Genomic DNA, 22427 nt, shown 5'->3' with positions numbered 1-22427 from the left:
ATCCATCCCAAAAACATCCCCAAATCCAACAGAACTGTCCCAAACCCATCCCCAAATCCACCAAACCCATCCCAAAAACATCCCCAAATCCACCAAACCCACCCCAAAATACAACAAATCCATCCCAAACCCATCCCCAAATCCAACAAAATCCATCCCAAAAACCCCCAAATCCACCAAACCCATCCCCAAAACTTCCCAAATCCAACAAATCCATCCCAAGAACCCCCAAATCCACCAAATCCATCCCCAAAACTCCCAAATCCAACAAACCCATCCCAAACCATTCCCAGAAGTCCCAAATCCAACAGAACTGTCCCAAAACCATCACCAAATCCAACACTCATCCCAAACCATTCCTAAATCCACCAAACCCATCCCCAAATCCAACAAACCCCAACAAATCCATCCCAAACCCATCCTCAAACCCAACAAATCCATCCCCAAAACTCCCAAATCCACCAAACCCACCCCAAAATACAACAAATTCATCCCCAAATCCAACCAATCCATCCCAAAAACATCCCCAAATCCACCCCCCAAAACCCCCAAATCCAACCCATCCCCAAATTGCAACAAATCCATCCTAAACACGTCCCCAAATCCAACCAACCCATCCCAAACCATCCCCAAATCCACCAAACCCATCCCCAAAACTCCCAAATCCACCAAACCCATTCCAAAACACCCCCAAATCCATCCCCAAAACTCCCAAATCCAACCAAGCCATCCCAAAATCCAACAAACCCCAACAAATCCATCCCCAAATCCAACCAACCCATCCCAAACCATCCCCAAATCCACCAAACCCCAACAAATCCATCCCAACCCCACCCCAAATCCACCAAACCATCCCCAAATCCAACAGAACTGTCCCCAAATCACCCCCAAATCCAACAAACTCATCCCAAACCCATCCCCAAACCATCCCCAAATCCAACAAACCCATCCCAAACCATTCCCAAATCCACCAAACCCATCCCCAAATCCACCACCAAAACTCCCAAATCCACCAACCCCATCCCAAACCATCCCCAAACCTCCCCAACCCCCCCAAATCCCACCCCACTGTCCCAAGGGCACCCCCAGACCCCCCTCCCCGTGGCAGATCCACCCTCAGCACGGAGGGGGCTCAAACCAAACCCCTCCCAAGAAGATCCTCCCCAAAAAAAAAGAACAATCCCAAAAAAAGTTTAATACAACAGAGAGAGAGAGAGAAGTATCAAAACATCAAAGAACACACTAATAATAATAATAATAATAAGTCTCATCTCCCCCTGGGGGGTGCCCGGGGTGGGTGGGTGGATGGACAGACGGACGGGCGGGCCCCGCTCAGTCGGCGGCCTCGGGGTCCGTCTGGGCCATGTAGGCGTCCAGCTCTGCGTCCAGGTGGCCCTTGGTCTTGGACATGTAGGCGTCCAGTTGGTTGTCCAGCTGCTCCTTGGTCAGGGCGGGCCGTGCCGAGCCCCTGCCGCGCCCTCGGCCTCTGCCGCGCCCGCCGAAGCCGCCCCGGCCGCGCCCGCTCATGCCGCGCCCTGGCGGGGAGGGAGAACCCGCCCGTCGGTCAGGCCGAGCGCTCAGAGCTGGTTGGAGCTCAGGAGGGTCCCCCAGGATTGCTCAGCCCCAGTTGGAGTATCTGGGGGGTCACACCGGCCCTGCCCACCCCACACCAACAGCTGGATCCCCCTTTGCCCACCCGAGTTCCCCCTGCCCCATTTCATTGTTGAGAAACACCCAGGTCTTGGGTAAAGGAGGGTTTGAATTCCAGTGTTGGAATTTTGGGGGTTGCAGGTTCCAGTCCCAGAGTTCCTGTCCCAGCCCAGTGTCCCCCTCCCAGTGTCCCTGTCCCATCCTGCTGTCTGCATCCCCATGTCCCCATCCTCATCTGCTGTCCCCACCCCACTGTCCCCACCCCATCTGCTGCCCCCACCCCATCCCAGTGTCCCCATCCTCATCTGCTGTCCCCACCCCACTGTCCCCACCCCATCTGCTGCCCCCACCCCATCCCAGTGTCCCCATCCTCATCTGCTGTCCCCACCTCACTGTCCCCACCCCATCCCAGTGTCCCCAGCCCAATCCACTGTTCCCCTCCACATCCCACTGTCCCCCATCCCATCCCAGTGTCCCCATCCCTGTCCCACTGTCCCCCATCCCCATCCGAGTGTCCCCCATCCCCGTGTCCCCCATCCCAGTGTGCCCATCCCATCCCAGTGTCCCCCATCCCCGTCCCAGTGTTCCCAACCTACCCTGCTGTCCCCATCCCCATCCCACTATCCCCATCCCAGTGTGCCCCTCCCATCCCACTGTCCCCATACCCCTCCCACTGTCCCCCATCCCCATCCCAGTGTCCCCCATCCCAGTGTCCCCATCCCACCCTGCTGTCCCCCTCCCACTGTCCCCCCTCCCACCCCAGTGTCCCCAGGGTGGGCACACTCACCTCTGCCCCCGAGCCCCCCTCTGCCCATGGCCCCTCTGCCCAGTGCCCCCCTCCCAGCCCAGGGTGGGCACACTCACCTCTGCCCCCGAGCCCCCCTCTGCCCATAGCCCCTCTGCCCAGTGTCCCCCTCCCACCCCAGTGCCCCCAGGGTGGGCACACTCACCTCTGCCCCCGAGCCCCCCTCTGCCCATGGCCCCTCTGCCCAGTGTCCCCCTCCCACCCCAGTGCCTCCAGGGTGGGCACACTCACCTCTGCCCCCGAGCCCCCCTCTGCCCCCGAGCCCCCCTTTGCCCAGTGTCCCCCTCCCACCCCAGGGTGGGCACACTCACCTCTGCCCCCGAGCCCCCCTCTGCCCATGGCCCCTCTGCCCAGTGCCCCCCTCCCACTCCAGGGTGGGCACACTCACCTCTGCCCCTGAGCCCCCCTCTGCCCCCGAGCCCCCCTTTGCCCAGTGTCCCCCTCCCACCCCAGGGTGGGCACACTCACCTCTGCCCCCGAGCCCCCCTCTGCCCATGGCCCCTCTGCCCAGTGTCCCCCTCCCACCCCAGGGTGGGCACACTCACCTCTGCCCCCGAGCCCCCCTCTGCCCATGGCCCCTCTGCCCAGTGCCCCCCTCCCACCCCAGGGTGGGCACACTCACCTCTGCCCCCGAGCCCCCCTCTGCCCATGGCCCCTCTGCCCAGGCCGCCTCTGCCCGGGCCGCCCCGGCCCCTGATGGCGCCTCCTCCTCTCCGCAGCCCCATCCGCGGGCCGAGCCCTCTCCCACCGCGGAGCAGCCCCTGACCTGCAATGGGAACACCAACCCCGGAGTCAGGGTGGGCACGGCACGGGGGGCTTGGGGAGGGTGGCAGGGGACACTGGGGGGGGACACACTGGGGTGGGAGGGGGACACTGGGGTGGGGAGGGGGACAGTGGGATGGGGAGGGAATGGAGACAGTGGGATGGGAGGGGGACACTGGGATGGGAGGGGGACACTGGGATGGGGAGGGGGACACTGGGATGGGGAGGGGGACACTGGGATGGGGAGGGGGACACTGGGATGGGGAGGGGGACACTGGGATGGGGAGGGGGACACGGGGATGGGGAGGGGGACACGGGGATGGGGAGGGGGACACGGGGATGGGGAGGGGGACACGGGGATGGGGACACTGGAATGGGGAGGGGGACACTGGAATGGGGAGGGGGACAGCAGGGTGTGATGGGGACACTGGGACGGGAGGGGGAGACTGGGGTGGGCTGGGGACACTGGGGTGGGCTGGGGACACTGGGGTGGGCTGGGGACACTGGGGTGGGCTGGGGACAGCAGGGAGGGATAGGGACACTGGGATGGGATGGGGACAGCAGGGAGGGATGGGGACACTGGGATGGGGACAGCAGGGAGGGATGGGGACAGCAGGGAGGGATGGGGACAGTGGGCTGGGGACAGCAGGGTGGGATGGGGACACTGGGATGGGCTGGGGACAGCAGGGTGGGATGGGGACACTGGGATGGGCTGGGGACAGCAGGGTGGGATGGGGACACTTGGATGGGGACAGCGGCATGGGCTGGGGACACTGGGATGGGCTGGGGACAGCGGGATGGAATGGGGAACATTAGAATGGGCACAGCAGCGTGTGCTGGGGACAGCAGGGTGTAATGGGGACACTGGGATGGGGACAGCAGGATGGGCTGGGGACAGCAGGGTGTAATGGGGACAGCGGGATGGGGACAGCGGGATGGGGACAGCGGGATGGAATGGGGAACACCAGGATGGGCACAGCAGGGTGTGCTGGGGACAGCGGGATGGGGACAGCGGGATGGGGACAGCAGGGTGTGCTGGGGACAGCAGGGTGTAATGGGGACAGCGGGACGGGGACAGCGGGCTGGAATGGGGAACACCAGGATGGGCACAGCAGGGTGTGCTGGCACAGACACCCACCTCGCAGTGCCAGCCCTCCCCGCAGCATGGCACGGGCGCCGCGGCCGCGCAGGGCCCCCCGGGGCAGCCCGCGCTGTGCCAGCTGTGCCAGCGCCCGGCCCCCCAGCGCCCCCGCCCGCGCCAGAGCGCCCGCCGGCCGGCCCAGCCGCGCCTGGATGTTGCTCTTGCCCAGCCGCTGCTTCAGGCTCTTCTGGAAGAGAGGAGTGGGCAGGGGAAAGAGAGGGGGTCATGCAGCAATCTGGGGGTGGGGGCACACCCGGGGGGGTGAGGGCGCTCCCAAATGGGGGGCTGTGCCTGGAATTCCAGGCCTGTGTTCCCAGGAGTGGGACAGGAGGGGTCTCTGCTCCGGCAGCGGGTGTGGAGGGAGGTGGAGCTGGGAGGGGGTTCAGGGCTGGGATGGCACCGTGCCCGCAGCTCCTGAACCCCAGGAGGAGACATTTCTCTGGAAAAATAGAGAGGAGACATCAACAGCCAGCACTGAACAGCCCCGGGGCAACACCAGCAACCAGGAGGGGCCTCAGCTGAGGGGAAACCAGAGGGATTTTCTTTGAGTCCCTCAAGGGATCACATTTCCAGCATCATGGAATATCCTGAGCTGGAAGGGACCACAAGGATTGACTCCAACCAACTCCTGGCCATGCACAGACACCCCAACAATCCCACCCTGTCACTGAGAGGATCATCCAAACCCTCCTGGAGCTCTGGCAGCTTTGGGGCTGTGCCCACTGCCCTGGGGAGCCTGGCCAGTGCCCACCACCCTCTGGGGGAAGAACCTTCTGATCCAACCTAACCCTGGTCAGTGCCCACCACCCTCTGGGGGAAGAACCTTCTGATCCAACCTAACCCTGGTCAGTGCCCACCACCCTCTGGGGAAGAACCTTGTCCTGAGATCCACCAAAACCTGCCCTGGGGAGCCTGGTCAGTGCCCACCACCCTCTGGAAGAAGGACCTTTCCCTGAGATCCAACCCAAACCTGTCCTGGCACAGCTTGAGATCCCAGAACATGCTGAGTTGAAAGAACCCAAAAAGGACACCAAGTCCAACCCCTGGCCCTTCACAGACACCCCAACAATCCCACTCTGTGCCTGTCCCATTGTCCAAACCCTCCTGGAGCTGTGGCAGCCTTGGGGCTGTGCCCACTGCCCTGGGGAGCCTGGTCAGTGCCCACCACCCTCTGGGGGAAGAACCTTCTGATCCAACCTAACCCTGCTCAGTGCCCACCACCCTCTGGGGGAAGAACTTCCCTGAGATCCATCCCAAAGCTGCTCTGACACAACTTCAGGCCACCACAAAATCCCAGAATCTGCTGAGCTGGAAGGGACCATGGAGTCCAACCCTCAGCCCTGCACAGGAACATCCCCAAGAGTCACATCCTGTGTCCCAGAGGATCAACCAAACCCTCCTGGAGCTCTGGCAGCCTTGGGGCTGTGCCCACTGCCCTGGGGAGCCTGGTCAGTGCCCACCATCCTCTGGGGGGAAGAACCTTTCTCTGAGATCCAACCTAACCCTGCTCTGACACAAGTTCAGGCCACCACAAAATCCCAGAATCTGCTGAGCTGGAAGGGACCATGGAGTCCAACTCCCAAGAGTCACATCCTGTGTTCCAGAGGATCATCCAAACCCTCCTGGAGCTCTGGCAGCCTTGGGGCTGTGCCCAAACCCAGGGGAGCCTGGTCAGTGCCCACCACCCTCTGGGGAAGAACCTTCTGATCCAACCTAACCCTGGTCAGTGCCCACCACCCTCTTGGGGGAAGAACCTTCTGATCCAACCTAACCCTGGTCAGTGCCCACCACCCTCTTGGGGGAAGAACCTTTCCCTGATACCCAACCTGCCCCTGCCCTGGCACAGCTCCAGCTGTTCCCATCACAGAATCCCAGACTATTCTGAGTTGGAGGGACCCACAAGGATCATGGAGTCCAGCTCTGAGGTCAATGACCCACACAGGGGATTGAACCCCTGACTTGGGCATTATTACCACCAAGTTTTAACCAACTGAGTTAATCTCAGGTCCTGTCCCTGCTCACACAGAGCAGAGATTGGAGCTGCCCCTCCAGAGGAGCTGCAGCCCCCCAAAGTCTCCCCTCAGTCTCCTCCAGCTCCACAAGCTTCAGTCACTCCTTGTCTGGCCCCTCCAGACTCTTCCTCATGTCTCCCCTCCTGACACTGCAACAGCTTTTCTGCACCAGCTTTTCCAGAGTCACCGAGGTTGGAAAAGATCTCCAGGAGCATCCAGTCCAAACTTGTGCCCCATCCCCACCTTGTCACTCAGTGCCACATCCAGGTGTTCCTTGGACACCAGGTTCTTCTCCAGATCCCCCATCCTGTCCAGGTCCCTCTCCAGATCCCTTCAGCCGTCCAGGGCCTTCTTCAGTTTCCCCCATCCTGCTCAGCTCCCTCTCCACATCCTCCCATCCTGTCCAGATCCTTCTCCAGATCCCTCCAGCCTGTCCAGGCCCCACTCCAGATCCCCCCATTCTGTCCAGGGCCTTCTTCAGTTTCCCCCATCCTGTCCAGGGTCCTTCTCCAGATCCCTCCAGCCTGTCCAGATCCTTCTCCAGATCCCCCATCCTGTCCAGGTCCCTCTCCAGATCCCTCCATCCTGTCCAGGTCCTTCTCCAGATCCCCTCAGCCTGTCCAGATCCTTCTCCAGATCCCTCCAGCCTGTCCAGGTCCCTCCAGCCTGTCCAGGTCCCTCTCCAGATCCCTCCATCCTGTCCAGATCCTTCTCCAGATCCCCCCATCCTTTCCAGACCCCTCTCCAGGTCCCTCCATCCTTCCAGCAGGTCGACACTCTCTAAACCCACTGCTGGGCAGACTGTGGGAGGGAGGGAGGGAGGGGAGAGGCAGTTCAGGGCTGGGCTGAGCCCCAATGTGGCTGTTGCTCACCTGTTTGAGCTTGAGGGCAGCCTGCACAGAGGGCCTGTTCTCCATCTGTCCTCCATCCTGTCCAGATCCCTCCATCCTGTCCAGGCTCCTCTCCTGATCCCTCCATCCTGTCCAGGCTCCTCTCCAGATCTCTCCAGCCTGTCCAGGCTCCTCTCCAGATCCCTCCATCCTGTCCAGATCCTTCTCCAGATCCCTCCATCCTGTCCAGGTCCCTCTCCAGATCCCCCATCCTGTCCAGGTCCTTCTCCAGATCCCTCCATCCTGTCCAGGTCTTTCTCCTGATTTCTTCAGCCTGTCCAGATCCTTCTCCAGATTCCCCATCCTGTTCAGGTCCTTCTCCAGCTCCCCCCATCCTGTCCAGATCCTTCTCCAGGTCCCCCCAGCCTGTCCAGGTCCTTCTTCAGATCCCTCCAACCTGTCCAGGTCCTTCTCCAAACTCCTCCATCCTATCCAGGTCCCTCTGCAGAGCCCTCCTGCCTTCCATCCTGTCCAGATCCTGCTCCAGATCCTTCCAGCTTATCCACATCCCTCTCCAGGTCCCTCCTCCCTTCCAGCAGGTCGACCCTCCCTCCCAGCTTGGTGCCATCAGCCAATCTGCTGCTGATGTTCTCAATCCCCTCATCTAAACCCACTGCTGGGCAGACCATGGGAGGGAGGGAGGGGAGAGGCAGTTCAGGTGCCTGTTGCTCACCTGTTTGAGCCTGAGGGCAGCCTGCACAGAGGGCCTGTTCTCCATCTGCCCTCCAGCCTGTCCAGATCCCCCCATCCTCTCCAGATCCCTCCATCCTGTCCAGGTCTTTATCCTGATTTCTTCAGCCTGTCCAGGTCCTTCTCCAGATTCCCCATCCTGTTCAGGTCCTTCTCCAGATCCCCCCAGCCTGTCCAGATCCCTCTCCAGGTCCCTTCACCCTTCCAGCAGGTCGACACTCCCTCCCAGCTTGTTGCCATCAGCAAATCTGCTGCTCACCTAAACCCACTGCTGGGCAGACCATGGGAGGGAGGGAGGGGAGAGGCAGTTCAGGTGCCTGTTGCTCACCTGTTTGAGCTTGAGGGCAGCCTGCACAGAGGGCCTGTTCTCCATCTGCCCTCCAGCCTGTCCAGGTCCTTCTCCAGATCCCCCCCTCCTGTCCAGGTCCTTCTCCTGATCCCCCCATCCTGTCCAGGTCCTTCTCCAGATCCCTCCATCCTGTCCAGGTCCCTCCATCCTGTCCAGGCTCCTCTCCAGATCCCCCCATCCTGTCCAGGTCCTTCTCCAGACTCCTCCAGCCTATCCAGGTCCCTCTGCAGAGCCCTCCTGCCTTCCATCCTGCTCAGATCCTTCTCCAGGTCCCCCCACCCTTTCCAGACCCCTCTCCAGGTCCCTCCACCCTTCCAGCAGGTCGACACTCCCTAAACCCACTGCTGGGCAGACCGTGGGAGGGAGGGAGGGGAGAGGCAGTTCAGGTGCCTGTTGCTCACCTGTTTGAGCTTGAGGGCAGCCTGCACAGAGGGCCTGTTCTCCATCTGCCCTCCCTCCTGTCCAGGTCCCTCTCCAGATCCCCCCATCCTGTCCAGGTCCTTCTCCAGATCCCCCCATCCTGTCCAGGTCCCTGTCCAGGTTCCTCCAGCCTGTCCAGATCCTTCTCCAGATCCCTCCAGCCTGTCCAGGTCCTTCTCCAGATCCCCCCAGCCTGTCCAGGTCCTTCTCCAGATCCCCCCAGCCTGTCCAGGTCCTTCTTCAGATCCCTCCATCCTGTCCAGGTCCCTCTCCAGATCCCCTCAACCTGTCCAGATCCTTCTCCAGACCCCTCCATCCTGTCCAGATCCTTCTCCAGATCCCCTCAACCTTTCCAGATTCTTCTCCAGACCCCTCCATACTGTCCAGATCCTTCTCCAGACCCCTCCACCCTGTCCAGATCCTTCTCCAGATCCCCCCATCCTGTTCAGCTCCCTCTCCACATCCCCCTATCCTGTCCAGATCCTTCTCCAGGTCCCCCCATCCTCTCCACATCCCTCTCCAGATCCCTCCATCCTGTCCAGGCTCCTCTCCAGATCCCCCCATCCTGTCCAGGCTCCTCTCCAGATCCCCCCATCCTGTCCAGGCTCCTCTCCAGATCCCCCCATCCTGTCCACATCCCTCTCCAGATCCCTCCAGCCTGTCCAGGTCCTTCTCCAGGTCCCCCCATCCCGTCCACATCCCTCTCCAGGTCCCTCCATCCTTCCAGCAGGTCGACCCTTCCTCCCAGCTTGGTGCCATCAGCCAATCTGCTGCTGATGTTCTCAATCCCCTCACCTAAACCCATTTCTGGGCAGACCATGGGAGGGAGGGAGGGGAGAGGCAGTTCAGGTGCCTGTTGCTCACCTGTTTGAGCTTGAGGGCAGCCTGCACAGAGGGCCTGTTCTCCATCTGCCCTCCCTCCTGTCCAGGTCCCTCTCCAGATCCCCCCAGCCTGTCCAGGGTCCTTCTCCAGATCCCCCCAGCCTGTCCAGGTCCTTCTCCAGATCCCCCCATCCTGTCCAGGTCCTTCTCCAGATCCCCCCATCCTGTCCAGGTCCTTCTCCAGATCCCCTCAGCCTGTCCAGGTCCTTCTCCAGATCCCTCCAGCCTGTCCAGGTCCTTCTCCAGATCCCCTCAGCCTGTCCAGGTCCCTCTCCAGATCCCTCCAGCCTGTCCAGGTTCCTCTCCAGATCCCCCCATCCTGTCCAGGTCCTTCTCCAGGTCCCTCCATCCTGTCCACATCCCTCTCCAGGTCCCTCCATCCTTCCAGCAGGTCGACACTCCCTAAACCCATTGCTGGGCAGACCATGGGAGGGAGGGAGGGGAGAGGCAGTTCAGGTGCCTGCTGCTCACCTGTTTGAGCTTGAGGGCAGCCTGCACAGAGGGCCTGTTCTCCATCTGCCCTCCAGCCTGTCCAGGTCCCTCTCCAGATCCCTCCAGCCTGTCCAGGTCCCTCTCCAGATCCCTCCAGCCTGTCCAGGTCCCTCTCCAGATCCCCCCAGCCTGTCCACGCTCCTCTCCAGATCCCCCCATCCTCTCCAGATCCCTCCACCCTTCCAGCAGGTCGACACTCCCTCCCAACTTGTTGCCATCAGCAAATCTGCTCAACTTAACCCACTGCTGGGCAGACCGTGGGAGGGAGGGAGGGGAGAGGCAGTTCAGGTGCCTGTTGCTCACCTGTTTGAGCTTGAGGGCAGCCTGCACAGAGGGCCTGTTCTCCATCTGCCCTCCAGCCTGTCCAGATCCTTCTCCAGATCCCCCCATCCTGTCCAGGTCCTTCTCCAGATCCCCCCAGCCTGTCCAGGGTCCTTCTCCAGACCCCTCCATCCTGTCCAGGTCCTTCTCCAGACCCCTCCATCCTGTCCAGGTCCTTCTCCAGATCCCTCCATCCTGTCCAGGTCCTTCTCCAGATCCCTCCAGCCTGTCCAGGTCCTTCTCCAGATCCCCCCATCCTTTCCAGATCCCTCCATGCTGTCCAGGTCCTTCTCCAGATCCTTCCACCCTCTCCAGATCCCTCCACCCTTCCAGCAGGTCGACACTCCCTCCCAACTTGTTGCCATCAGGAAATCTGCTCACCTAAACCCACTGCTGGGCAGACCGTGGGAGGGAGGGAGGGGAGAGGCAGTTCAGGTGCCTGTTGCTCACCTGTTTGAGCTTGAGGGCAGCCTGCACAGAGGGCCTGTTCTCCATCTGCCCTCCCTCCTGTCCAGGTCCTTCTCCAGATCCCTCCACCCTGTCCAGGTCCTTCTCCTGATCCCCCCATCCTGTCCAGGTCCTTCTCCAGATCCCTCCATCCTGTCCAGGTCCCTCCAGCCTGTCCAGGCTCCTCTCCAGATCCCCCCATCCTGTCCAGGTCCTTCTCCAGACTCCTCCAGCCTGTCCAGATCCTTCTGCAGAGCCCTCCTGCCTTCCATCCTGTCCAGATTGTTCTCCAGATCCCCCCAGCCTGTCCAGATCCCTCTCCAGGTCCCTCCACCCTTCCAGCAGGTCGACACTCCCTCCCAGCTTGTTGCCATCAGCAAATCTGCTCACCTAAACCCACTGCTGGGCAGACCGTGGGAGGGAGGGAGGGGAGAGGCAGTTCAGGTGCCTGTTGCTCACCTGTTTGAGCTTGAGGGCAGCCTGCACAGAGGGCCTGTTCTCCCTCTGCCCTCCAGCCTGTCCAGGTCCCTCTCCAGATCCCCCCATCCTCTCCAGATCCCTCTCCAGGTCCCTCCATCCTCTCCAGATCCCTCTCCAGGTCCCTCCATCCTTCCAGCAGGTCGACACTCCCTAAACCCACTGCTGGGCAGACCGTGGGAGGGAGGGAGGGGAGAGGCAGTTCAGGTGCCTGCTGCTCACCTGTTTGAGCTTGAGGGCAGCCTGCACAGAGGGCCTGTTCTCCATCTGCTGGGCCAGCCGTCTGTTCCTGGCGCTGGCCAGCTGCTGTTGCTGCATTGTGGCCCGAAGGTTCACCGGCACCGGCTGTTTGTTCTTCAGCATGTTAGTGAAGCTTCAAGGTCGAACAAAACGGGGTTTAATTAAAGCTTAAAACACATTAATTATCATCGGCATTGTCATGGTGGGTGGTGCAGCTGCCATGGAGCTTTATGGAAAAGAGTGGTTGGTTTTATGGGATTTATGGATTCCTCGCTCTGGAAAGGCAGGAATGAGGTGGAGGTTCAGACAGGATGAGACAGGTGGAGGTTTGGAGGTGGCAGGAGGGGTGACAACCAGCAGGGAGCAGGGATGGCTGTGACAGGGGGGAGGAAGAGCAGAGCAGAAGCCAAAGTAGCCCCCAAAATTCCAAGGGAAGCTTAAAAATTCCAGGCCAGGAGGTGGGTGGGAGAAACAGGAGAGAAAAAGCCAAATTAACCCCAAAAATTCCAAAAAAAAATTAAAAATTCCAGGCCAGGAGGTGGGTGGGAGAAATAGGAGAGAAAAAGCCAAATTAACCCCAAAAATTCCAAGGAAAGCTTAAAAATTCCAAGGAAAGCTTAAAAATTCCAGGCCAGGAGGTGGGTGGGAGAAACGGGAGAGAAAAAGCCAAATTAAGTCCAAAAATTCCAAGGAAAGCTTAAAAATTCCAAGAAAAACTTAGAAATTCCAGGCCAGGAGGCAGGTGGGAGAAACAGGAGGGCAAAAGGCAAATTAACCCCCAAAAATTCCAAGGGAAGCTTAAAAATTCCAGGCCAGGAGGTGGGTGGGAGAAACGGGAGAGAAAAAGCCAAATTAACTCCAAAAATTCCAAGGGAAGCTTAAAAATTCCAAGGAAAGCTTAAAAATTCCAGGCCAGGAGGCAGGTGGAGGAACGGGAGAGCAGAAGCCAAATTAACCCCCAAAAATTCCAAGGAAAGCTTAAAAATTCCAAGAAAAACTTAGAAATTCCAGGCCAGGAGGCAGGTTTGGAAGACACTGTGCCAGGAACTGCCTGATGTTGGAAATGATCCATTTTAAAGCCTTTTCCAACATTGAACAATTCCACAATTCTACAAAATTCCCCCACCCAAAGCACCTCCTGATTCCCACCCAACCGTTTTCCCGAAATGAGGCCCCTTGGGAATTGGTTTTGGTGCTTTTAGTGTTTAATTAAAGAGCAAACAGGAGGGAGGTGGTAAATGAAGCTCCTGAGCACCTCCTGATTCCCACCCAATTCCCAAATTCGTTTTCTGGAAATGAGGCCCCTTGGGGGGCAGGAAACCCCCACAGGAGGTGCCCCCAAACAGAACCAACCCCAGAGTGCTCATTAAAGAGCTGAACCCCAACAGGACCAACCCCAGAGTGTTCAGGGGGGCAGGAAACCCCCATTAGCTGCCACAGATGCCCCCAAAACCAACCCCAGAGTGCTCAGGGGGGCAGGAAACCACCATTAGTTGCCAGAGGTGCCCCCAAAACCAACCCCAGAGTGCTCAGGGGGCAGGAAACCCCCATTAGTTGCCAGAGGTGCCCCCAAACCCCAACAGGACCAACCCCAGAGTGCTCAGGGGGCAGGAAACCCCCATTAGTTGCCACAGATGCCCCCAAAACCAACCCCAGAGTGCTCAGGGGGGCAGGAAACCCCCATTAGCTGCCAGAGGTGCCCCCAAAACCCCAACAGAACCAACCCCAGAGTGCTCAGGGGGGCAGGAAACCACCATTAAGGAGCTGAACCCCAACAGGACCAACCTCCAAGTGCTCAGGGGGGCAGGAAACCCCCATTGGTGGTGCCCCCAAAGAGCTGAACCCCAATAGAACCAACCCCAGAATGCTCAGGGGGGCAGGAAAGCCCCATTAGTTGCCAGAGGTGCCCCAAACCCCAACAGAACCAACCCCAGAGTGCTCAGGGGGGCAGGAAACCCCCATTAAGGAGCTGAACCCCAACAGGACCAACCCCAAAGTGCTGCCAAACCCTCATTGGTCACCACAGGTGGCCCCAAAAGCCCAACAGAGCCAACCCCAACAGGACCAACCCCAGAGTGCTCAGGGGGGCAGGAAACCCCCATTAAGGAGCTGACCCCAACAGGACCAACCCCAGAGTGCTCAGGGGGGCAGGAAACCCCCATTAGTTGCCAGAGGTGTCCCCAAACCCCAACAGAACCAACTCCAAAGTGCTGCCAAACCCCCATTAGTTGCCAGAGGTGCCCCCAAACCCCAACAGGACCAACCCCAGAGTGTTCAGGGGGGTAGGAAACCCCCATTGGTGGTGCCCCCAAACAGAACCAACCCCAGAGTGTTCAGGGGGGCAGGAAACCCCCATTGGTGGTGCCCCCAAACAGGACCAACCCCAGAATGCTCAGGGGGGCAGGAAACCCCCATTAGTCACCACAGGTGGCCCCCAAACCCCAACAAAACCAACCCCAGAGTGCTCAGGGGGGCAGGAAACCCCCATTAAGGAGCTGAACCCCAACAGAACCAACCCCAAAGTGCTGCCAAACCCCCATTAGTTGCCACAGATACCCCCAAACCCCAACAGGACCAACCCCAGAGTGCTCAGGGGGGCAGGAAACCCCCATTGGTGGTGCCCCCAAACAGAACCAACCCCAGAGTGCTCAGGGGGGCAGGAAAGCCCCATTGGTGGTGCCCCCAAACAGAACCAACCCCAGAGTGCTCATTAAAGAGCTGAACCCCAACAGGACCAACCCCAGAGTGCTCAGGGGGGCAGGAAACCCCCATTAGTTGCCATTGAAACCCCAACAGGACCAACCCCAGAGTGTTCATTAAAGAGCTGAACCCCAACAGAACCAACCCCAAAGTGCTGCCAAACCCCCATTAGCTGCCAGAGGGGCCCCCAAACCCCAACAGGACCAACCCCAGAGTGCTCAGGGGGGCAGGAAACCCCCATTAAGGAGCTGAACCCCAACAGGACCAACCTCCAAGTGCTCAGGGGGGCAGGAAACCCCCATTGGTGGTGCCCCCAAACAGAACCAACCCCAGAGTGCTCAGGGGGGCAGGAAACCCCCATTGGTGGTGCCCCCAAACAGAACCAACCCCAGAGTGCTCAGGGGGGCAGGAAAGCCCCATTGGTGGTGCCCCCAAACAGAACCAACCCCAGAGTGTTCAGGGGGGCAGGAAAGCCCCATTGGTGGTGCCCCCAAACAGAACCAACCCCAGAGTGTTCAGGGGGGCAGGAAAGCCCCATTGGTGGTGCCCCAAACAGAACCAAGCCCAGAGTGCTCATTAAAGAGCTGAACCCCAACAGGACCAACCCCAGAGTGCTCAGGGGGGCAGGAAAGCCCCATTAAGGAGCTGAACCCCAACAGGACCAACCCCAAAGTGCTGCCAAACCCCCATTAGCTGCCAGAGGTGGAAAACCCCAGCGGGATGACCCAGGGGAAGAGCAGGAGGACAGAGAGGGATGGAGGTGAAGCGAAGCTTTTGCCTCTTACAAGGCCCTGAGGGGCCTTTGGGCTGTTCCAGGGGCCTCTGCCGGCCTCTTACAGGGGGGTCTGAGCCCCTCGGGCTCGGCAGCTGAGCCAAAATATGTCAATAACATGTGGGAGAGACAGGGAGGGTGGGTGAGGTTGTTCTCTCTGCCCTGCCCACACATCCCACCAGGCAGGGCCACCGAACCGGGCGGAGATCCCTCCGAAACTGGGCCCCTTTCAGGTGTGTGTGGAGGCACCTGGAGGTGAAAGGAGGGCGGGAGTTTGGATTTGGGGCTGGAATTAAAGAGCAAAATATGGTTTCTTAGGAGCTGAAGGTGCCGTTGGCTTCCTCACCGCTCGTTCAGAGACATCTTGGTGGTGCTTTTGAGCACGACCTTGGGTGCTGACTGGGCAGCCATCTTCAGGGAGTCTGGGGAGAGAAGGGCAAATCACACACTGGGTCTGCATTTCCCAAGGGAGGGGAGGGAAGGACAAGAATTCCTTGGATTCTGCCAGGTTGGCACAATCCAGAGGATCCTCCCGGCGCCTCCGGGGGGTTTAATTAACGGGAGGAAATGATTAATGAGGCTTTAAATGAGGGACAGGAGAGGAAACAGCCCTGGGAGGGGAAGGGGGGGGGTGTTGGAGCTTCCAGGGAGGCCCCAAAGATCCCGAATTAGGGAGGAGGAGGAGGAAGAGTCCAGGGGCAGCTGCTGCCAGCTGGGCCCAGTTTGGGGGTCCCCGTGCCCAGTTTGAGGGTTCCTGTGAAGGTTTGGGGGTCCCTGTGCCCCATTTGATGACCCCTGTGCAGGTTTTGGGGTCCCTGTGCCCCATTTGGGGGTCCCTGTGCAGGTTTGGGGGTTCCTATGAAAGTTTGGGGGGGTCCCTGTGCCCCATTTGGGGGTTCCTGAGCCCTGTTTGGGGGGGCCCTGTGCCCCATTTGGGGGTTCCTGAGCCCTGTTTGGGGGGGCCCTGTGCCCCATTTGGGGGTTCCTGAGCCCTGTTTGGGGGGGTCCCTGTGCCCCATTTGGGGGTTCCTGAGCCCTGTTTGGGGGTCCCTGTGCCCCATCTGGGGTCCCTGTGCCCCATCTGGGGGGCTTCCTGTGCCCCATCTGGGGTCCCTGTGCCCCATCTGGGGGGGTCCCTGTGCCCTGTTTGGGGGGGTCCCTGTGCCCCGTTTGGGGGGTCCCTGTGCCCCGTTTGGGGGGGTTCCTGTGCTCCATTTGGGGGGGTCCCTGTGCCACATTTGGGGGGTCCCTGTGCCACATTTGGGGTCCCTGTGCCCCATTTGCGGGGGTCCCTGTGCCCCATTTGGGGGGTCCCTGTGCCCCATTTGGGGGGTCCCTGTGCCACATTTGGGGGTCCCTGTGCCCCATTTGGGGGGGATCCCTGTGCCCCATTTGGGGGGTCCCTGTGCCCCATTTGGGGGGGGTCCCTGTGCCCCATTTGGGGGGGGTCCCTGTGCCCCATTTGGGGGGGGGTCCCTGTGCCCCATTTGGGGGGGGGGTCCCTGTGCCCCATTTGGGGGTCCCTGTGCAGGAAAAAAAAATCAAATTTATAGAGGAGAAAAAAATCAAATTTATAGAGGAGAAAAAAATCAAATTTATAGAGAAAAAAAATCAAATTTTTAGAGAGAAAAAAAATCAAATTTATAGAGCCAAAAAAAATGAAATACAGCAAAAAAATGAAATTAATACAGTGAAAAATAGCAAATTTATACAGGGAAAAATCAAATTTATAGAGGAAAAAAAATCAAATTTATAGAGGGAAAAACCCCCAAATTTATCCAGTGGAAAAAAATCAAAGTTGTAGAGAAAAAAAAATCAAACTTATAGAGAGAAAAAAATCAAATTTATCCAGCAAAAAAATAAAATTAATACAGCAGAAAAAAGTCAAATTAATACAGGAAAAAAATCAAATTTATACAGCAAAAAAATCAGATTAATACAGGGAAAAAAATCAGATTTATGGAGCAAAAAATCAAATTTATAGAGGCAAAAAAATCAAAATTATACAGGGAAAAAAATCAAATATATAGAGGGAAGAAAATCAAATTTATAGCGGCAAAAAAATCAAATTTATGAAGAGAAAAAATCAAATATATAGAGGGAAAAAGTCAAATTTATACAGTTTAATCAGATATATTTATACATTTTATATATTTTTTATTTTATACAGTTACTGGACTTCATACATTTTAAATTTTTATATTTATATTTTAAAGTTTAATCATATATTTATATGATCAAACATTAAAAATTTCTGCATTCTGAGTGTAGAGGACCAGGAGTGAGGCAGGTTATGGGTATTATATTAATTTATTTGTATTATTTTCCACCCCTGCCAGGTTTAATAAATTAGAGAGTTTCTTTATTTCATCCTCACTAAAAATTTGTCATTTTATAAAGAATATTTTTGGTGTAATACAAAACTCCAGGTGCAAATGGGAACTAAATGTCTTTAACACAGAGACACCAACAGGACACAAACCCCAATTTAAAGGAATAAAAACAGGAGAAAAATCAAAATAATGCTAAAAAATCCTTTAAAATACCGAGGGTTTAAATCCCCCTCAGTGCTGGGAATGTGCTGAGCTGAATCCCCTGAGTTTTGCAGGTCTATGATTAATTTGTTTTTATAATTAGCAGTGATTTATTAATTATTTTCGTAATTAGCGTCACAATTAACGGGCCTTGCTCACTCTGCAACCCTTTTTTGGGGAGGATTCACAGGCAGGGATGGAACCAACAGGTGGCCCCTCTGCTGTCTGCAGTTAGTTATAATTATTATTATTATTTATTTTTAAATATAAAGTGGCGTTTAGAGAAGTTTTTTTCCCCAAATAACCAGCCCGGAGCCCTGAGGGGACCCCCTGAAGGGACCCCCCAATGGAGCCCTGAGGGGACCCCCTGAAGGGACCCCCCTGAGGGGACCCCCAATGGAGCCCTGAGGGGACCCCCCCCAATGGAGCCCTGAGGGGACCCCCCCCAATGGAGACCTGAGGGGACCCCCCACAATGGAGACCTGAGGGGACCCCCTGAAGGGACCCCCAATGGAGCCCTGAGGGGACCCCCCAATGGAGCCCTGAGGGGACCCCCAATGGAGCCCTGAGGGGACCCCCTGAGGGGACCCCCAATGGAGCCCTGAGGGGACCCCCTGAAGGGACCCCCCTGAGGGGACCCCCAATGGAGCCCTGAGGGGACCCCCTGAAGGGACCCCCCTGAGGGGACCCCCAATGGAGCCCTGAGGGGACCCCTCTGAAGGGACCCCCCTGAGGGGAACCCCCAATGGAGCCCTGAGGGGACCCCCCAATGGAGACCTCAGGGGACCCCCCAATGGAGACCTCAGGGGACCCCCCAATGGAGCCCTGAGGGGACCCCCCAGTGGAGCCCTGAGGGGACCCCCCCCAATGGACCCCCCCTCAATGGAAATCTGAGGGCACCCCCCTGAGGGGACCCCCCCCAATGGAGTCCTGAGGGGACCCCCTGAAGGGACCCCCCCAATGTTGCTCTGAAGGGACTCCCCCCAACGGAGCCCTGAGGGGACTCCATGGAACCCTAAAGGGACCCCCACAGAGCCCTAAAGGGACCCTCCAATGGAGCCCTGAGGGGACCCCCTGAAGAGACCCCCCTCAATGGAAATCTGAGGGCACCCCCCTGAGGGGACCCCCCACTGGAGCCCTAAAGGGACCCCCTAATGGAGCCCTGAGGGGACCCCTCAATGGAGCCCTAAAGGGACCCCCTAATGGAGCCCTGAGGGGACCCCCTAATGGAGCCCTGAGGGGACCCCCCAATGGAGACCTGAGGGGACCCCTCAATGGAGCCCTGAGGGGACCCCCCAATGGAGCCCTGAGGGGACCCCCCAATGGAGACCTGAGGGGACCCCTCAATGGAGCCCTAAAGGGACCCCCCAATGGAACCCTGAGGGGACCCCTCAATGAAGCCCTAAAGGGACCCCCTAATGGAGCCCTGAGGGGACCCCCCCCAATGGAGCCCTGAGGGGATCCCCCCAATGGAGACCTGAGGGGATCCCCCCAATGGAGACCTGAGGGGATCCCCTGAAGGGACCCCCCTGAAGGGACCCCCAATGGAGCCCTGAGGGGACCCCCTGAAGGAAACCCCCCCAATGGAGCCCTGAGGGGACCCCTCTGAAGGGACCCCCCTGAAGGGAACCCCCCCAATGGAGCCCTGAGGGGACCCCTCAATGGAGCCCTAAAGGGACCCCCTAATGGAGCCCTAAAGGGACCCCCTGAAGGGAACCCCCCCAATGGAGCCCTGAGGGGACCCCCCCAATGGAACCCTGAGGGGACCCCCTAATGGAGCCCTGAGGGGACCCCCCAATGGAGCCCTGAGGGGACCCCCCAATGGAGACCTCAGGGGACCCCCCAATGGAGACCTCAGGGGACCCCTCAATGGAGCCCTGAGGGGACCCCTCAATGGAACCCTGAGGGGACCCCCCAATGGAACCCTGAGGGGACCCCTCAATGAAGCCCTAAAGGGACCCCCTAATGGAGCCCTGAGGGGACCCCCCCCCAATGGAGCCCTGAGGGGACCCCCTGAAGGGACCCCCCTCAATGGAAATCGGAGGGCACCCCCCTGAGGGGACCCCCCACTGGAGCCCTAAAGGGACCCCCCCAATGGAGCCCTGAGGGGACCCCCCTGAAGGGATCCCCCCCAGTGGAGCCCTGAGGGGACCCCCCTGAAGGGATCCCCCCCAATGGAGCCCTGAGGGGACCCCCTGAAGGGATCCACCCAATGGAGCCCTGAGGGGACCCCCCCCCCAATGGAGCCCCCCAATGGAGCCCTGAGGGGATCCCCCCAATGGAGCCCTAAAGGGACCCCCAATGGAGACACCTGAGGGGACCTCCCTGAAGGGACCCCCCCCAATGGAGTCCTGAGGAGACTCCCAAAAGAGCCCTGAGGGGACCCCTCAATGGAGCCCTAAAGGGACCCCCCAATGGAGCCCTGAGGGGACCCCCCTGAAGGGATTCCCCCCAGTGGAGCCCTGAGGGGACCCCCCTGAAGGGATCCCCCCCAATGGAGCCCTGAGGGGATCCCCTGAAGGGAACCCCCCCAATGGAGCCCTGAGGGGACCCCCTGAAGGGATCCACCCAATGGAACCCTGAGGGGACCCCCCCCAATGGAGCCCTGAGGGGACCCCCCCAATGGAGACACCTGAGGGGACCTCCCTGAAGGGACCCCCCCCAATGGAGTCCTGAGGGGACTCCCAAAAGAGCCCTGAGGGGACCCCTCAATGGAGCCCTAAAGGGACCCCCCAATGGAGTCCTGAAGGGACCCTGAAGGGACCCCCCTCAATGGAAATCTGAGGGCACCCCCCTGAGGGGACCCCCCAATGGAACCCTGAGGGGATCCCCCAATGGAGCCCTGAGGGGACCCCCTGAAGGGACCCCCCCCCCCAATGGAGCCCTGAGGGGACCCCTGAAAGGACCCCCCCCCCCCCCCCCCCCTGTGGAGCCCTGAGGGGACTCCCTGAAGGGACCCCCTCCCCCAATGGAGCCCTGAGGGGACCCCCCTGAAGGGATCCCCCCAATGGAGCCCTGAGGGGACCCCCTGAAGGGACCCCTCCCCCAATGGAGTCCTGAGGGGACCCCCCTGAAGGGACCCCCCAATGGAGTCCTGAGGGGACTCCATGGAACCCTAAAGGGACCCCCACAGGGAGCCCTGAGGGGACCCCCAATGAAACCCTGAGGGGACCTCTAATGAAACCCTGAGGGGAACCCCACCCCACAGAGCCCTGAGGGGACCCCCCAATGAAATCCTGAGGAGACCCCCACCCCACAGAGCCCTGAGGGGACCCCACGGATCCCTGAGGGGCCTCCGCGGCCTCCCCCCACCCCGCACCACAAGCAGGCCGCTCTCTCACCGAAGCACACGGACGCCAGGTCTCCGGTGGCTCGGGCGGGCGGGTGGGTGTCGGTGGGGCCGGTGTGGGGGCCGGTGTGGGGGCCGGCGCGGGGCCGGGGCCGGGGCCGGGGCTGGCGCTGAGCTCCGCCCGCTCCCGCCGCCGCCGCCGCCGCCGCTTCTCCCTCAGCCGCCCGCGACAAAATGGCGGCCGCGCCGTTCCCGCCCCCCTCGAAATGGCGGCCGAGCGCTTGGCCACGCCCACCACCCCACGGCGAGCGCTGATTGGTTCTCTCCTGGAAAACGGGGCGTGGCGAAAGGAAAAGGGGCGTGGCCAAGGAGAGGCGGGCGCCCCCTGGTGGGAGAGGGGGGTGATGCGAGGCGTGTGACGTCATAAAGGTGTGGTGACGTCATGGAGCGGTCATGGAGCTTTAGAGTCCGGGAATTGGGGAATAACCGGGAATAAATGGGAATAATAAATAAACACAGCCCTGGAATCACGGAATTGCATGGGATTGTCATGGAATAGCTGTGGAGTCTGGGAATTTGGGAATTGTGGAATTGCGGGATTGGGGGTTCATGGAATTGTGGCACTCTGTGGAACTGCTGTAGGATCATCCCATCCCATCCCATCCCATCCCCATTCCCACCCCATCCCATCCCATCCCATCAATCCCACCCCATCCTTCCCATCCCACCCCATCCCACCCCATCCCACCCCATCCCATCCCATCCCACCCCATCCCACCCCATCCTTCCCATCCCAACCCATCCCATCCCATCCCCATTCCCATCCCATCCCATCCCATCCCACCCCAGGCAGGGAATGAAGAAACTGCCAAGAAGGAAAAGTCCTGGAATTCCTGGGAGCCCTTGAAATTCCTGGGAACTCTTGGAATTCCTGAGAGCTCTTGGAATTCCTGGGAGCCCTTGGAATTCCCGGGAACTCTTGGAATTTCTGAGAGCTCTTGGAATTCCCGGGAGCTCTTGGAACTCTTGGAATTCCTGGCAGGGAATGAAGAAGCTGCCAAGAAGGAAAACTCCGGGAATTCCTGGGAACCCTTGGAATTCCTGGGAACTCTTGGAACTCCTGGGAGCCCTTGGAATTTCTGGGAGCTCTCGGAATTCCTGGGAAATCTTGGAATTCCCGGGAACTCTTGGAATTTCTGTGGACTCTTGGAATTCCTGGGAGCCCTTGGAATTCCTGGGATTCCAGGCAGGGAATGAAGGAACTGCCAAGCAGGAAAACTCCTGGAATTCCTGGGAAGTCTTGGAATTCCCGGGAACTCTTGGAATTCCTGGGAGCTCTTGGAACTCCTGGAATTCCTGGGAGGGAATGAAGGAACTGCCAAGCGGGAAAACTCCGGGAAAACTCCTGGAAGACTCCTGGAATTCTGTCAGGGAATGAAGGAGCTGCCAAGAAGGAAAACTCCTGGAATTCCTGGGAGCTCTTGGAATTTCTGGGAACTCTTGGAATTCCTGGGAGCCCTTGGAATTTCTGGGAACTCTTGGAATTCCTGGGAG

General features: G+C 59.1%; 1 protein-coding gene across 6 annotated transcripts; it reads right to left on the bottom strand.

Annotated features, from left to right (window-relative positions):
• Window positions 1–1175: 1175 nt before the first annotated feature.
• CHTOP (chromatin target of PRMT1) lies at window positions 1176–21123 on the bottom strand. 6 transcript variants are annotated; one of them, XM_071579550.1, is made up of 6 exons: window positions 20926–21123; window positions 15397–15472; window positions 11561–11711; window positions 4356–4545; window positions 3078–3221; window positions 1176–1535 (listed from the first exon to the last, which is right to left on the bottom strand). In XM_071579550.1, exons 2-6 carry the CDS (start codon window positions 15459–15461, stop codon window positions 1333–1335), a joined length of 753 nt encoding a protein of 250 aa, XP_071435651.1. In that variant the 5' UTR covers window positions 15462–15472; window positions 20926–21123; the 3' UTR covers window positions 1176–1332. The 6 variants fall into 6 exon arrangements, with proteins under 6 accessions (XP_071435651.1, XP_071435652.1, XP_071435650.1 ...); XM_071579551.1 differs by having other exon boundaries at window positions 4356–4542; XM_071579549.1 differs by lacking the exons at window positions 11561–11711; window positions 15397–15472; window positions 20926–21123 and adding exons at window positions 7243–7450; window positions 7481–8271.
• Between the last annotated feature and the right edge of the window lie 1304 nt (window positions 21124–22427).

The sequence above is a fragment of the Pithys albifrons genome, chromosome 30 (assembly GCF_047495875.1).
Source record: "Pithys albifrons albifrons isolate INPA30051 chromosome 30, PitAlb_v1, whole genome shotgun sequence".
Classification (NCBI taxonomy): Eukaryota; Metazoa; Chordata; class Aves; order Passeriformes; family Thamnophilidae; genus Pithys; species Pithys albifrons.
The sequence above is the reverse complement of the archived record's forward strand: the minus strand, read 5'-3'. Positions and strand labels throughout refer to the sequence as shown.

Coding starts and splice junctions, on each gene's coding strand:
- CHTOP (XM_071579546.1), bottom strand. CDS start 7,563: ATGGGGAATCTGGAGAAGGATCTGGACAGGCTGAAGAAATCAGGAGAA. Junction 3,222..4,355: donor GGGAGGGCTGGCACTGCGAG/GTGGGTGTCTGT, acceptor TTCCCATTGCAG/GTCAGGGGCTGCTCCGCGGT. Junction 1,536..3,077: donor AGGGGGGCTCGGGGGCAGAG/GTGAGTGTGCCC, acceptor CCTCCCCGCCAG/GGCGCGGCATGAGCGGGCGC.